Genomic DNA, 15,669 nt, shown 5'->3' with positions numbered 1-15,669 from the left:
ACATTCCCTCTTATCCCATGACAGCTTACTTTGCTTAAGAGGCTTTGGTGAAGGACCTGTCAAAGGCTTTCTGAAAAATCTAAGTACATTATATTCACTGGATCCCCCTTGTCCACATACTTGTTGACCCCCTAAAAGAATTATAGTAGATTGGTGATGCATAATTTCCCTTTACAAAAACCATGTTGACTCTTCCTCAACAAATTATGTTCATCTATGTGTCTGACAATTTTGTTCTTTACTATAGTTTCAACCAATTTGCCCAGTATTGAAGTCAGGCTTACCAGCCTGTAATTGCTGGGATCACCTCTGGAGCCCTTTTTAAAAATTGGCATCACATTAGCTATCCTCCAGTCATTTGGTACAGAAGCTTATTTAAATTATAGATAACAGACTACTGTTAGTAGTTCTGCAATTTCACATTTGAGTTCCTTCATAACTCTTGTGTGAATACCATCTGATCCTGGTGACTTATTACTGTTTAGTTTATCAATTTGTTCCAAAACCTCCTCTAATGACTCCTCAATTTGGGACAATTCCTCAGATTTGTCACCTAAAAATAATGGCTCAGGTTTGGGAATCTCCCTCACATCCTCAGCCGTCAAGACAGATGCAAAGAATGCATTTAGTTTCTCTGCAATGGCCTTATGGTCCTTGAGTGCCCCTTTAGCATCTCGATCGTCCAGTGGCCCCACTGGTTATTTAGCAGGCTTTCTGCTTCTGATGTACTTAAAAAAAATTTGCTATTACTTTTTGAGTCTTTGGCTAGCTGTTCTTCAAATTCTTTTTTGGCCTTCCTAATTATATTTTTACACTTCATTTGCCAGAGTTTATACTCCTTTCTATTTTCCTCACTAGAATTTAACTTCCACTTTTTAAAGGATGCCTTTTTTGCCTCTCATTGCTTCTTTTACTTTGTTGTTTAGCCATGGTGGCACTTTTTTGGTCCTCTTACTATATTTTTTTAATTTGGGGTATAAATTTAAGTTGAGCCTTTATTATGGTGTCTTTAAAAAGTTTCCATGCAGCCTGCAGGGATTTCACTTTTTGCACTGTACCTTTTAATTTCTGTTTAACTAATCTCCTCCTTTTTGTGTAGTTCCCCTTTGTGAAATTAAAAGCTACAGTGTTTGGCAATTACCCTAACTCAGGCTGAGCAGAGGGAACCTTCTCTGGGCACCTTCCTCAGCTACCCTGCACCCAGCCCAGGGCTGTCGTGCTCTCCTTGCCAAAGTTACCTGCGGGGGGGGCTGTCCTTCTCCTGCTGTGCCTACCCCTGGCATGTTCCTGGCTTGCTCAGCCTCTCTTCCTGGCAGCCGGGCCCAAATGTGGAGTGGAGCGGTCAAGACAGAGAAGCCTGAGAAGACAGGTGAGGGTGGCTCTGGGTAGCTGCCTTTATGTAAAGAGCCCCACTGGGGAGATGGCAGCCCTCCCCCTCTGATCCCTGCCTGGGCCTGGCTACAGGGGGGAGGGAGCTGGTTGCAGTACCAGAACACAGCCTAGTGGTATTGTTTTCACAAAAGCCTCCAGGGCTGTAATGTTACTAGGGGGCTTGTTCCAGCTCAGCAAACAGCACAAGTCAGTTCAAGAAAGGGAAACACCCAGGTGCTGCTACAGGTGGGGCTTATTTCTGAGCTTAGGAAAGTGAACCTTACCCTGTTACACTGTCAAGAGGGAGCCATGGCTGCAGGGAGCTCTGTGGAAAGTCTCCAGGATGAAGCTACTTGTCCTATCTGTCTGGAGTATTTCACAGAACCTGTCACTCTGGAGTGTGGGCACAATTTCTGCCGAGCCTGCATCAGCCAGTGCTGGGGAGAATCAGACACAGGCATCACCTGCCCTAAGTGCAGACAAGCTGTACAACAGAGAAACCTCAGGCCAAACAGGCAGCTGGCGAATGTCGTAGAAATAGCGAAATGGCTGAGTTTCCAGGCAGTGAAGGGATCAGGAGGGGAGAAGGTGTGTATGGAACACCAGGAAGCTCTGACACTGTTCTGTGATGAGGACTGAACCCCCATCTGTATGGTTTGCCACATGTCCCGGACTCACTGAGCTCACACTGTGGTTCCCATAGAGGAGGCTGCCCAGGAGTACAAGGTAGGGAATTGCTGTCAAGTTCAATGAGTAACAGCTTTGGATTTTTATGATAAGTGCAAGTTGCCTGTCACAGGGGTGACTGCATCATTCAGCTCTGTAAGGCCTTCATTGCAGTAAATGAGATGGCTGGGTGGCAGGAAACGCAAACAATGAAGACTTGAGAGATTTCTAATTTGGGAAACTTTTACCTGAGAAGCTGAATCCTTTTCTAACCCAGTTCCCTCTGGTAAATTAAGGGAACAATCTATGAAACAGATGCTGTTAAATGATTAGTGAGGTTTAAATCACAGTACTTGTAGGCCTGTCTATGTGAGACTGTTGCTTTCAGGCTGGAGAACATTGTTAAAAAGTTGGTGTTGTCATTACTGATTTGTATCATAGCATTTATTATCATTGTTATTTGCATCCCAGTAGCCACTACAGACTCCAGATGAGATCTGACCTTGATTATGCTGGACCCTGCATGAAACAGTGTGAGGGGTAATCCCTGCTCTGAGCAAGGCTAATCCAATGTATAGGCTAATCTGAGAAGAAAAATGCAGAGCAGGAGGGGAAACTGAGGCCCAGAGCGGGGAAGTTAATTGCCTAAGGTCAGCCAGCAGGACAGCGGCAGGGTCAAAAATAGCACAAAGGTCTCTCAAGCCCCACACAAGTGCCCAACCCATGAGACCATGCTGTTGTGGCCCTAGCAACACCTAGCAGGACTGAAGTCTGTTAGAAGGGAAAGATTCCTTGAGAAAGGTCCCAAGCCCAGTAAGGAGATGAAGTTTCTTCTTGAGATTGTGAATTCCCATGTTGTTCCATGAGTGGTTAAACTGAGATGCACTCTCACCCCTAAAAATAAAAATCAAACCACCCAAATCATTTCTGTTGAATCAAGGTAAATCCAGATCTATTTGAAGATTCTGAGGGAAGAGATAGAAAAGCTTCTGGGATTTAAATTGAGTAGAGATAAGAGAAACCAGGAGTATCTGGTAGGTTTCAGAGTAGCAGCCGTGTTAGTCTGTTAGTCTGTATTCGCAAAAAGTACTCCTTTTCTTTTTGAGTATCTGGTAGGTTCCTCTTGTTATTAACCTGTATTGACAATGAATGCAAGGTCTGTAGGCAGATTCCTTTGTGGCATTGGGGAATGTTGTCTTTTGTCTGTTACTCCATTATCATGGATGCTCTGTGTGTCTATGCACACACCTCCACACAGATGGCCTGAAAAATCATCATCTTCTCCATCTTCAGATTCTAAACTTTCTGGTTAATGAATTAATGTCCAGCTTTTGTGGCTTTGATGAAAATCTTGCCAAAATGACCTGAATATATCCAATGCACAGCCCTGAGCCCGAGTTTGCACTTTTTTGTTGACTTGATTCATTCTTTTTTTTCCCCCCATCCATCTCTGTCAATGTACTTTGGTGTAGAGCTGGGCAAACAACAGAACTTTTCATTGACTGGAAATTGGGAAAAAATGAGTCAATCAAAAATGATTTTTAAAAAATTCAGCAAATCAATGTTTTGTTTTTTCTTGGACAAAATGTTTTGTTTCAATTTTGAACATTAAAAAGAAGAACTATTTTTAACAAAAACTAATTTCAGATTGAAAAATAAAAACATTTTCTTGATTTCTTTTCAGGATTTTTTATTTTTTAATTTATTTATTCAAAACATTGGGTGAAAATTTACAGGAATTCATGAAATATTTCAGAGATGACAAATCTGCATTTTCCCTGCATAAAAGTTTACTGCAAAAAATTTCATGAGCTCTAGTGCTGAGTCCTGACTTCGGCTGCTTTGGATCTGCATTTTTAAAGGCCCTTGGTAATGCAATGTCCTAACCATGTCAGACATGGGAATATCCCTTTAAGATAGATAGGGGCCAAATGGGAAGGTGTGAGAAAATGCTCTTTCTAATAACTACAGGTCACAGGCAAGTATTAGATGCTTAGAATTTGCAAAGAAACTCTCCCTTCTGCATAGTCCACACTCCATGGACTCCATGGAAGGACCTCAGTTTCCATTCACATCCTTGACCAGCCCTTTCCCTATTTTTTTTTTTTTACAGAAAATGACACAACACAAAAGACAGAAGATTGTGTCTGAATTTCAGCAACTGCGACAGTTCCTGGAGGAACAAGAGCAACTCCTGCTGGCCCAGCTCGAAAAGCTGGACAAGGAGATTATGAAGATACAGAGTGAAAAAGTCATTAAATTCTCTGGGGAGATTTCCTGTCTCAGTGAGCTGATCAATGAGATAGAGGGGAAGGATCAGAAGCCATAAGTGAATTCCTGGAGGTGAGACAGATTTAGAAATACCCTAGATCCTACCATAAGGACAGGACAGTTCCCGAATCATGGGCAGCAGTCTGTGAAATTCAGTGTGTGAATTCCTGAAACACACAAATCACAGTTTGAACAATCTCAAAACCCATTAAAGGATATAGAAAATGTAAATTTCAGAGAAGACTTCATGGATTGGCTCACAGAACTCAAACTTCAGGAAACGGAAGAAGCCCCAGTGACAGTGGAGAGAGAAAGAGACAGGGAGAGAGAACTCCATGTCCATTTATTACTGAAAAATAAATGTTGGTTATATTGTTTAATTGCTCTAACTCTCTATAGTGAAGACAAAGGGTACATCTATGCTCCAATTACAGGGTGTGACTGCAGCACATGTAGATGCCCAAGCTAGTTATAGGTTTCATCCGATGAAGTGAGCTGTAGCTCACGAAAGCTTATGCTCTAATACATTTGTTAGTCTCTAAGGTGCCACAAGTACTCCTTTTTTTTAAGCTAGTTATAATTTAGCTAGCTGGGCTATGGAGCACAGAAGCCATGGCAGCACACATTTCGGCACAGGCTGTATAAGCTGACCTGAAACTCCGGGTAATTTCTATGGGGCTAGCCCATTTGGATATTAGCAAAAACTTTTTCACTAGGAGGGTGGTGAAGCACTGGAATGGGTTACCTAGGGAGGTGGAGGAATCTCCTTCTGTCATAAATATAAAGGGAAGGCTACCACCTTTAAATCCCTCCTGGCCAGAGGAAAAAACCCTTTCACCTGTAAAGGGGTAAGAAGCTAAAGATAACCTCGCTGGCACCTGACCAAAATGACCAATGAGGAGACAAGATACTTTCAAAGCTGGAGCGGGGAGGCGGGGAACAAAGGGTTCTCTCTGTCTGTGTGTTGCCTTTGCTGGGACCAGAGCAGGAATGCAGGTCAGAACTCCTGTAAAGGGTTAATAAGCAATCTAGTTACATATGCGTTAGATTCTGTTTTGTTTAAATGGCTGAGAAAATAAGCTGTGCTGAATGGAATGTATATTCCTTTTTTTGTGTCTTTTTGTAACTTAAGGTTTTGCCTAGAGGGATTCTCTGTGGTTTGAATCTGATTACCCTGTAAGGTATTTACCATCCTGATTTTACAGAGGTGATTCTTTCAATTAAAATTCTTCTTTTAAGAACCTGATTACTTTTTCATTGTTCTTAAGGTCCAAGGGTTTGGGTCTGTGTTCACCTATGCAAATTGGTGAAGATTTTTATCAAGCCTCCCCCAGGAAAGGGGGTATAGGGTTTGGGAGGATTTTGGGGGGAAAGACGTTTCCAAGCGAGCTCTTTCCCTGTTATATATTTGTTAGATGCTTGGTGGTGGCAGCAATAAAGTCCAGGGGCAAAAGGTAAAATAGTTTGTTACGCTGGGGAAGTTTTAACCTAAGCTGGTAAAAATAAGCTTAGTGGGTTTTTCATGCAGGTTCCCACATCTGTACCCTAGAGTTCAGAGTGGGGAATGAACCTTGACACCTTCCTTAGAGGTTTTTAAGGTCAGGCTTGACAAAGCCCTGGCTGGGATGATTTAGTTGGGGATTGGTCCTGCTTTGAGCTGGGGGTTGGACTAGATGCCCTCCTGAGGTCCCTTCCAACCCTGATATTTTATGATTCTATGCTGGTGCACACACGGATGGTCCTCACTGAACTGGGACCTTAGCTAGCTAGGTTAAAGCTAGTTTGGGTATGTGTACTTGAGCTGCAATCACAACTTGTGGCTGCAGTATAGACTTAGGCCATGTCCACACTACCAGTTATGTTGACAAAAATGATGTCCCTTAGTGGTTTGAAAATTCCACCCCATGAGTGATGGCATAAATGGTATTGTGCACAGTTCTATGTCAGTCACAGAGCTACAGCCACTCATTGGGGGTGGTTTAATTTAATTTGCTGCCATCAATACATCAGAGTATCCAATACAAAGCGCTGCAGTCCAGGGTAGACAAAGGCTACACTGATCCCAGAGACCAGTGTGGTGGGCAGAGTCAGAGCTGGGAAATGGCTGTGGCTAGCCCAATGGAGAGAGTTTCAGGGGAAGGACAATGGGGACCTGCCACTAATGGAGGCTACCAAAAGATTATTAAAATGAGGTAGTAAGAGAAGGTTATTCCAACCCCTGTGCCAGCAAACTAAAGGAGGGGCAGAGACCCCCTGTTCCCAGACCCACCCCAGTCTGCCCAGGGGCACAGGAAATACCATTCTTGGAAGAGAGCTGGGCCCACGCTCCCCAGGTGATCCCAGATTCAGCCCTTTGGACCAAAGCTCAGCTCAAGGCTCCTTTTTAGTAGGTTAGTTTACACTGCAGAACGACAGCCAGTTGTACCACTTCCAACCTGCACCTCAGTCTGGGAATCCCTGAACAGTTCAGCCTGAGCAATTCCCATTGGAGGGGAGCAGTTTACTTTTTGGGGGCTCCCCAGGCAGTGGAAAGGGCTGGGATCAGCCCTTAGGGAGCTGGGATTCTCATGTCTGTTTTCACTTAACCCACAATATCAAGAGTCACATGCAGAGGCCCTTGGAAAGACAATGGAAAGACTCAAGGGCTGTGAGTAAGGCATCCCCATCCCAAGGCAGCATGGCCCACCGTTCCTGAACCCTATGCGCTCAGTGGGGAGGATCTCCCAGGGAGGAGCCAGAAATCAGTGAGATCCCACAACAGTAAAATGCCCTTTGGACATTTGTGATGATCACATTGTAGTGTGAGATTTATTTTCTCTCTTCTGGTTGGCTGTTTGCTCAATTCTCCCCTCACTGCCAATCACAGACCCCCATGCACCTATAGCCTCTCATTCCCTGTTCACCTGCCTGTGCTCAGCGATCACTTTCCCCCCACTGCCTTCCCTCCCCACCCCTCACCTTCCCTAGTGTACACTGAGGACATGTCTACACTACAAAGTTAAGTTGAGTTAATGTAAGTCGACATGAAGCTTCTGCATTAATTAAGTTGATTGTGCATGTCCACACCACACTCATTGTCTCGGTGGGGTGAGTCCTCAATAGCAATGCTTGCTTTGATGCACAGAGCAGTGCACTGTGAGTAGCTATCCCACGGTGCAATTAATCACAGGGTGTTTTGGGAAGGGCTTTCAATGCCTCATGGGACCAAAACATTGTCACGGGGAGGAATGGGAACATGACTTTGGCCTTCCATGGTGCACCTTCCTCCCTCCCTCCCTTGATTTCAATGGCAAACAATCCATGTTTTTTCACACCTATTTTTGAAAGCCTGGTTTAGCCACACATACGCCATAGCCCCAAGCATGGACCCTGCTCAGCTGTGCACTCTTGTTGTGAGCATTACAAACACTGTGCACCTTATCCTGCAGTATTTCCAGAGCCAAGACAGGAGCCACAGCAGGGAACATTGTGATGTCACACAAGCAGCCCGGCTGCAAGCCACAGAATGAAACAATTCCCAGTTGCTCCTGGCAGTTGCGTATCCGCTGAACGTGGTGGAGCACCATTTCTGGTCCCAGGAAATAAACACTGACTGGTGGAAGAAATAAGGCAGCCCTTCCCAGAAACCTTCTGGAGAGGATTGCAGAGTGCCTCCATAAAACTTCCCTAGACATCTCCATGCAGGATTCCCGGGCCATCCCTGTGCCCATAAACAGTCTTTTCTGAGGAGCACCCTCTGCGTAGCTGGGGCAGCCACAGGGAAGCAGATACCCACTGCACTTAATTTTTTGTTCAGGTTAAACATAAAGTTTAAGAGCTTGTAACCCCTACACTCTGACTGGCAATGTGCACTCACCAGAGGTGCCTTCCCCGGCATCACGCTCGGCCACCACTCTGTCCTGCAACCAGCTGGGCTCCAGGGTTAAAAATAGCTCCTGGCTGTTGGGAAGAATGGATCCAGCTAGCCTGTCTCCCATTCTCCTCCTCCTCCTCCTCTTCCTAATCAAAAATGTCCTCCTCCTTTTTTCCTGAGGTGGCCCAGGACTCAGACTCCTGGGAGCTCTCCACACCTGAGCAGGTGTGTAGAAAAAGAACAGAAAACCTGACATCCCCCACCCACCCCGTTCCATAGAACATCATGGAATTAGCAGGTCATTGCCTAGCTCACCTTGGGGCAACCTATCAGGTTACTTAACCCCCCTCTGAGCCACATTAACCCCCTTCTGGCTCACACCCACTGATTTTCAATGAACAGGAACTGTGTAATTCTTTGGTGCCATTTTAGTTCCTTTCAGATGAACCATTCTTCAGATATGTGGACATTTCCCCATATGATCTGGTTACTAAAGTTTCCTCTCAGATACTTTTAAGCATGACACTTAATGTAAATGAAGCCTATAAAATGTTCTCTTTGGTTGTTTCTCTTTGATTTCCCAGTTGTGATGTTTGAAGGCAGTTTGGAATTTGGTCCCAAACCTGGTTATGTCACCCCAGCACCAATGAGGCGTGTGTGTGTCACTATAGTGAGAGCCTGGATCTCACTGCCACTATTCAGCCTGTTCTCTGGGTCATGTGCTTAAGTAACCCTGTACAGCAGGAAGTGTTCAGCTATGGTGGGGACAGACCTGAGTTGTCTCTCTCCACCTCCAGACTTGCCAGGGTGTGACCAGCAATCACAACGTGTGACAAATGTTTACGATGTGGAACACCTGAGGTTTATTGCACCTCAGACCATACTCTATAGATTACAAAGTCTTAACCATGGTGTGAATTAAATAAGCCCTAGAAAAGAAAAAATAAATGTGTAAAAATTTCTATTTCATGCAACTATAAAACCACCAATTCCCCAGCAGCAGGCATTGCACCATGGCCTATAAAGTGCCCAGCTCACAACTCTAACACATGCTTAACATGTAATGTTTGATGACTTTCTAAGACTGCGGAATATAGACTTTTGCTCTCCCTAATACTGTCTGTTTTCACCCATAGAAAATAAAAGATGACCCCAAAGAAGTCTTCAGGAGCTTGGTATAGGAAGCAAAAAGCTCAGTTGCAATCTAGTTTGCAGCATGGGGCAAATTTGATGGGACAATATCTGAAGCAGAACAACATAGACCACATTTTAGGCAGTAGCGATTGTCCCATGGCAGAAGAAATTGAGAAGTGAAGCATAAATGATGGAAGTCCTATTACTAAGGAATTAGCAGATTTACCAGAAGATAAGGAATGGAAATGTGAGGAAAGTAATGGAGAATTGTCCAGTTTTCCTGGTGGCATAAAAGAGAGTGATGATAAAGAAGGATGTGGCTCACATGAAAAGGAGAGTAATGACAATGAAAAATAGTTCACTTGAAAAGAAGAGAAATGATAATGAAGAATCAGCCTCCCATGATGACAAAAACAGCAGTGAGAAAAATTGCACACCACTTTTAAAAGTGGTGGGGCCATGGCTCCCAGACTCTGCCTGTTCCGGAGCTGGCAGACACTGATGCCTAAGTAAAACTCCAGTGACCCTCCACACAAGTAAAAAGGGCTGATTGCAGGGCTAGATCCCTAGTGGTACAACTTTCTCAAAAACCTCCTGGGCTGGAATTAAAAGGGGATCATTCCAGCTCAGCAAACAGCAGGAGTCAGTTCCAGGAAGGGAAACATGCAGTTGCCGTTGCAGGAGGGGTGTATTTCTGAGCTCAGGTGAAATTGAACCATACCTTGGTACACTGTCCAGAGGGCACCATGGCCACAAAGAACCCAGTGGAAAGTCTCCAGGATGAAGCTACTTGTTCCATCTGGCTGGAGTATTCACAGAACCTGTCACTCTCTAGTGTGGGCACAATTTCTGTCAAGCCTGCATCAGCCAGTGCTGGGAGGGATCCAATACAGTCATCTTTCTGCCCTCAGTGCAGAGAAACTGTGTAACAGAGAAACCTCAGGCTGAACAGGTAGCTGGCAAATGTCCTAGAAATAGCCAAACGGCTCAGTTCACAGGGAGTGAAAGGAGCAGGAAGGGCAAGGGTGTATGCGGAACATAAGAAGGCTCTGAAACTGTTCTGTGAAGAGGATTAAACCCCCATCTGTGTGGTGTGCAACAGATCCTGGGCCCACAAAGCTCACACTGTGGTTCCCATAGAGGAGGATGCCCAGGAGTACAAGGTAGGGAATTTCTGCCCAATCCAATGAGTATTAAATTTGGATTTTAATTACAATTTAATGTTATCCCAAGTTCCCTGACACTGGTGCAACTGCATCATTCAGTTCTGTATTAGCCGTCACTGTATGAAAAATGCTCCAAAAATAAATAATACTCCACTCTGGGAAGAAAGACAAAAAATGAAGATTTTAAATTTGTCTGATGTGGGAAACTTTTACCTGAGAAGCTGAATCCTTTTCCAAACCAGCTCCCACTGGTGAAATAATGAATCTTTCTACAGAACAGAAGCAGTTAAATGATCAGTGAACTTTAAATCACTTGAGCTGCAGGTCAGTCTATGTGAGAGTGTCGCCTTCAGACTGGGGAAGGGGAAGTTATGAGCTGTTGTTGTTATTACTGATTTGTAGTGGGGTATTTATTATTACTGTTTGCATCCCAGCAGCCTGTTCAGACCCAAAATGAGATCTGACCTCCATGCTGCTAGGCCCTCCACAAAACATAGGGAGAAACAATCCCTGCACTGAATAGTTTACGGACAAGACATACAAAGGGTAGGAGAGAAAACAGAGGCACAGGGAGGAGAAGTATCTTGCCTATAGTCACCCAGCAGCTCAGTGGAAGAGCACCCAAGTCTCCTAAGGTCTAATCCAGCATCCTACTCCCTAGACCATGCTACCCCAGCAGCACTGAGCAGTGAGGTGGTCTGTCGATTAAGAGGAAAAGACTCCTTGATAAAGGCCCCAAGCCCAGCAGGGAGTTGGGGTTTCCCATGGGATTCTGAATTCTCATGTGGCTCCATGACTGGTTAAAGTTAGATGCAAGCCTGCATTAGAGGAGTTGAGTGGACCCAAGCACCAGGCATCACACAGAGAAGGGCTCCAGACAGCAGAGGTCCATGACCAATACCATTTGGATTAGAGTGCATTGCAGCAAAACTAACCACTGGGTAGTGCTGACCAGTGTCAGTCTGAACTGTTTTGTTATGTATGCGGTCAAGGACCAGCCAAAGGGGTTCCACTGGTCCCCTCATGCAGCCTCTTGAAACCTCTGAGAATCCATCTCTTCTGGAACCTTTGCTATGGACTGTGGGGTAGCTACCCAGAGGGCATTGCCACTGAAAGGGTTTACGACAGCACTGGGGTAAATCTCAGCTGTCCTTAACACAAATCAACACATCTCATGGGGTTTCCACATGTGCCCAGGCCACTTCTGTCCAACTAGTGCAATCTGCAGGGGTTCAGGGCTGAAATTCAATGGGAGTTGGGATCCTTCAAGAATCCCAGACCGTATTTCTAACCCTGCTGACTGCTGAGACTTGTATCACTTTGTTTGTTAAACTGCCTCAAAAACAGGTTTTTTAATCCACCACCAGGTGAAACCAGTTTCCTGATCGTTTAACTCAATCAAGAAAGTGGACTAAAACATTCCAAACAGTCTGAATATAAAACACTCCCAGACTCCATGAATAATGTGTCATTTCCTTGGTGTCTCTGATGTCATACCATAACATTCTGGGGTGCAATCCCAACCAATGAGCTGTTGTGTCAACCCTGTCCTGCAGCCTTGGGTGCCTTACAATGCCTTGCTGTGTTAGCTGGGCTGTTCACAGCCAAACTATCAGCACTCAGGTGCCCCTGCATGTCTGTGTGTATCTGCAGCCAGCCAGCCACACTCTGATCACACTCTGGCTCTCACTGCCTTGGTTACCACTGAAGGGTGTCCCCAACACACTCCCAGTCTAGGATTTCCCCCAAAAATGTAGGTCTTGTACTATGAAGCCCTCCCCTGGACAGTCCAGAGATACAAAATCCATTGTCCCTTTGAGAGAACAATACACAACAACTTTTCACCTTAAAAGGAGTTAGCTAGACAGTTTAACTTAACAACATTGGATTATTTTCAATTAAAGAATAAAATACGTTTATTATAGAAGAAGATAGGATCTTAAGTGAGTGCAAGTGATGAGGCATAAAAGTCAGAAATGGTTACAAGAAAAATGAAGATAAAATGCTTCCTAGTGCCTAACTTAACAAACCCTACTTGATTTAAAGTAAAGTCTGTACTGTTTCCTTCCAATTGACCAGTCTTTTCAGGTCAGGATCCCTCCCCCAAAGCCCAACAGCTATTTCTTTTGTCTTCTTAGGTGGATAGAAGGAGATGCGTCTCCTCATCTCGGAGTGTTGAGATGCAAATTTTCTTTGTCTCCTTTCTTTTCACTCTCTCAGTCTGAGGACTCTGTTTACAGTTTTGAGAGTAGCAGCTGTGTTAGCCTGTATTCACGAAAAATAAAAGGAGTACTTGTAGCACCTTGGAAACTAACAAATTTATTTGAGCATATGCTTTTGTGAGCTACAGCTCACTTCATCGGATGCATTCAGTGGAAAATACAGTGGGGAGATTTATATACATAGAGAACATGAAACAATGGGTGTTACCATACACACTGTAACAAGAGTGATCACTTAAGGTGAGATATTACCAGCAGGAGAGCCAGGGGAGGGGCGTGGGAGAAGGGGACCTTTTGTAGTGATAATCAAGGTGGGCCATTTCCAGCAGTTGACAAGAACGTCTGAGGAACAGTGGGGTTGGAATAAACATGGGGAAATAGTTTTATTTTGTGTAATGACCCATCCACTCCCAGTCTCTATTCAAGCCTAAGTTAATTGTATCCAGTTTACAAATTAATTCCAATTCAGCAGTCTCTCATTGGAGTCTGTTTTTGAAGTTTTTTTGTTGAAGAATTGCAACTTTTAGGTCTGTAATTGAATGACCAAAGAGATTGAAGTGTTCTCCGACTGGTTTTTGAATGTTATAATTCTTGACGTCTGATTTGTGTCCATTTATTCTTTTACATAGAGACTGTCCAGTTTGACCAATGTGCATGGCAGAGGGGCATTACTGGCATATGATGGCATATATCACATTGGTAGATGTGCAGGTGAACAAGCCTCTGATAGTGTGGCTGATGTGATTAGGCCCTATGATGGTGTCCCCTGAATAGATATGTGGACACAGTTGGCAACGGGCTTTGTTGCAAGGATTGGTTCCTGGGTTAGTGGTTCTGTTGTGTGATGTGTGGTTGCTGGTGAGTATTTGCTTCTGGTTGTGGGTCTGTTGGTAAGCAAGGACTGGCCTGTCTCCCAAGATCTGTGAGAGTGATGGGTCGTCCTTCAGGATAGGTTGTAGATCCTTGATGATGCATTGGAGAGGTTTAAGTTGGGGGCTGAAGGGGATGGCTAGTGATGTTCTGTTACTTTCTTTGTTGAGGCTGTCCTGTAGTAGGTGACTTCTGAGTACTCTTCTGGCTCTGTCAATCTGTTTCTTCACTTCAGCACGTGGGTATTGTAGTTGTAAGAATGCTTGATAGAGATCTTGTAGGAGTTTGTCTCTGTCTGAGAGGTTGGAGCAAATGCGGTTGTATCTTAGAGCTTGGCTGTAGACAATGGATTGTGTGGTGTGGTCTGGATGAAAGCTGGAGGCATGTAGGTAGGAATAGTGGTCAGTAGGTTTCCGGTATAGGGTGGTGTTTATATGACCATCGCTTATTCGCACCGTAGTGTCCAGGAAGTGGATCTCTTTTGTGGACTGGTCCAGGCTGAGGTTGATGGTGGGATGGAAATTGTTGAAATCCTGGTGGAATTCCTCAAGGGCTTCTTTTCCATGGGTCCAGATGATGAAGATGTCATCAATGTAGCGTAAGTAGAGTAGGGGCATTAGGGGATGAGAGCTGAGGAAGCATTGTTCTAAGTTAGCCATAAAAATGTTGGCATACTGTGAAGCCATGCAGGTACCCATAGCAGTGCCGCTGATTTGAAGGTATACATTTTCCCCAAATGTGAAATAGTTATGGGTGAGGACAAAGTCACAAAGTTCAGCCACCATGTTTGCCATGACATTATCGGGGATACTGTTCCTGATGGCTTGCAGTCCATCTTTGTGTGGAATGTTGGTGTAGAGGGCTTCTACATCCATAGTGGCTAGGATGGTGTTTTTAGGAAGATCACCGATGGACTGTAGTTTCCTCAGGAAGTAAGTGGTGTCTCGAAGATAGCTGGGAGTGCTGGTAGTGTAGGGCCTGAAGAGGGAGTCTACATAGCCAGACAATCCTGCTGTCAAGGTGCCAATGCCTGAGATGATGGGGCATCCAGGATTTCCAGGTTTATAGATCTTGGGTAGCAGATAGAATACCCCAGCTCAGGGTTCTAGGAGTGTTTCTGTGCGGATTTGTTCTTGTGCTTTTTCAGGGAGTTTCTTGAGCAAATGCTGTAGTTTCTTTTGGTAACCCTCAGTGGGATCAGAGGGTAATGGCTTGTAGAAAGTGGTGTTGGAGAGCTGCCTAGTAGCCTCTTGTTCATATTCAGACCTATTCATGATGATGACGACAGCACCTCCTTTGTCAGCCTTTTTGATTATGATGTCAGAGTTGTTTCTGAGGCTGTGGATGGCATTGTGTTTTGCACGGCTGAGGTTATGGGGCAAGAGATGCTGCTTTTCCACAATTTCAGCCCATGCACATCGGCGGAAGCACTCTATGTAGAAGTCCAGTCTGTTGTTTCGACCTTCAGGAGGAGTCCACCCAGAATCCTTCTTTTTGTAGTGTTGGTAGGAAGGTCTCTGTGGGTTAATATGTTGTTCAGAGGTGTGTTGGAAATATTCCTTGAGTCGGAGACCACACCACACGATCCATTGTCTACAGCCAAGCTCTACGATATAACCGCATTTGCTCCAACCCCTCAGACAGAGACAAACACCTACAAGATCTCTATCAAGCATTCTTACAACTACAATACCCACCTGCTGAAGTGAAGAAACAGATTGACAGAGCCAGAAGAGTACCCAGAAGTCACCTACTACAGGACAGGCCCAACAAAGAAAATAACAGAACGCCACTAGCCATCACCTTCAGCCCCCAACTTAAACCTCTCCAACGCATCATCAAGGATCTACAACCTATCCTGAAGGATGACCCATCACTCTCACAGATCTTGGGAGACAGGCCAGTCCTTGCTTACCAACAGACCCCCAACCAGAAGTAAATACTCACCAGCAACCACACACCACACAACAGAACCACTAACTCAGGAACCTATCCTTGCAACAAAGACTGTTGCCAACTGTGTCCACATATCTATTCAGGGGACACGATCATAGGGCCTAATCACATCAGCCACACTATGAGAGGCTCATTCACTTCACATCTATCAACGTGATAT

The 15,669-nt window shown here is 44.7% G+C and overlaps 2 protein-coding genes and 1 pseudogene across 2 annotated transcripts in view; all 3 read left to right on the top strand.

Moving 5' to 3' along the window:
• The window catches only part of LOC119842761 (zinc finger protein 436-like), a 380,355-nt gene that overhangs the window by 27,966 nt on the left and 336,720 nt on the right, over positions 1 to 15,669 (top strand). The window contains exon 5 of the mRNA XM_043496654.1: positions 10,398 to 10,458. Within this exon, the coding sequence (XP_043352589.1) occupies positions 10,398 to 10,458 (61 nt within the window). The remainder of the gene's footprint in view (positions 1 to 10,397; positions 10,459 to 15,669) is intronic.
• On the top strand, positions 1,605 to 4,669 carry LOC119842771 (annotated as a pseudogene).
• Positions 2,040 to 15,669, top strand: part of LOC119842757 (zinc finger protein RFP-like) — a 123,752-nt gene continuing 110,122 nt past the window's right edge. The window contains exon 1 of the mRNA XM_043496841.1: positions 2,040 to 2,097. The gene's annotated coding sequence lies outside the window, so the exon portion shown is untranslated. The remainder of the gene's footprint in view (positions 2,098 to 15,669) is intronic.

This window comes from Dermochelys coriacea, chromosome 14 (assembly GCF_009764565.3).
Source record: "Dermochelys coriacea isolate rDerCor1 chromosome 14, rDerCor1.pri.v4, whole genome shotgun sequence".
In the NCBI taxonomy this organism is placed as follows: Eukaryota; Metazoa; Chordata; order Testudines; family Dermochelyidae; genus Dermochelys; species Dermochelys coriacea.
This window is presented reverse-complemented; position numbering and strand designations above follow the sequence as displayed.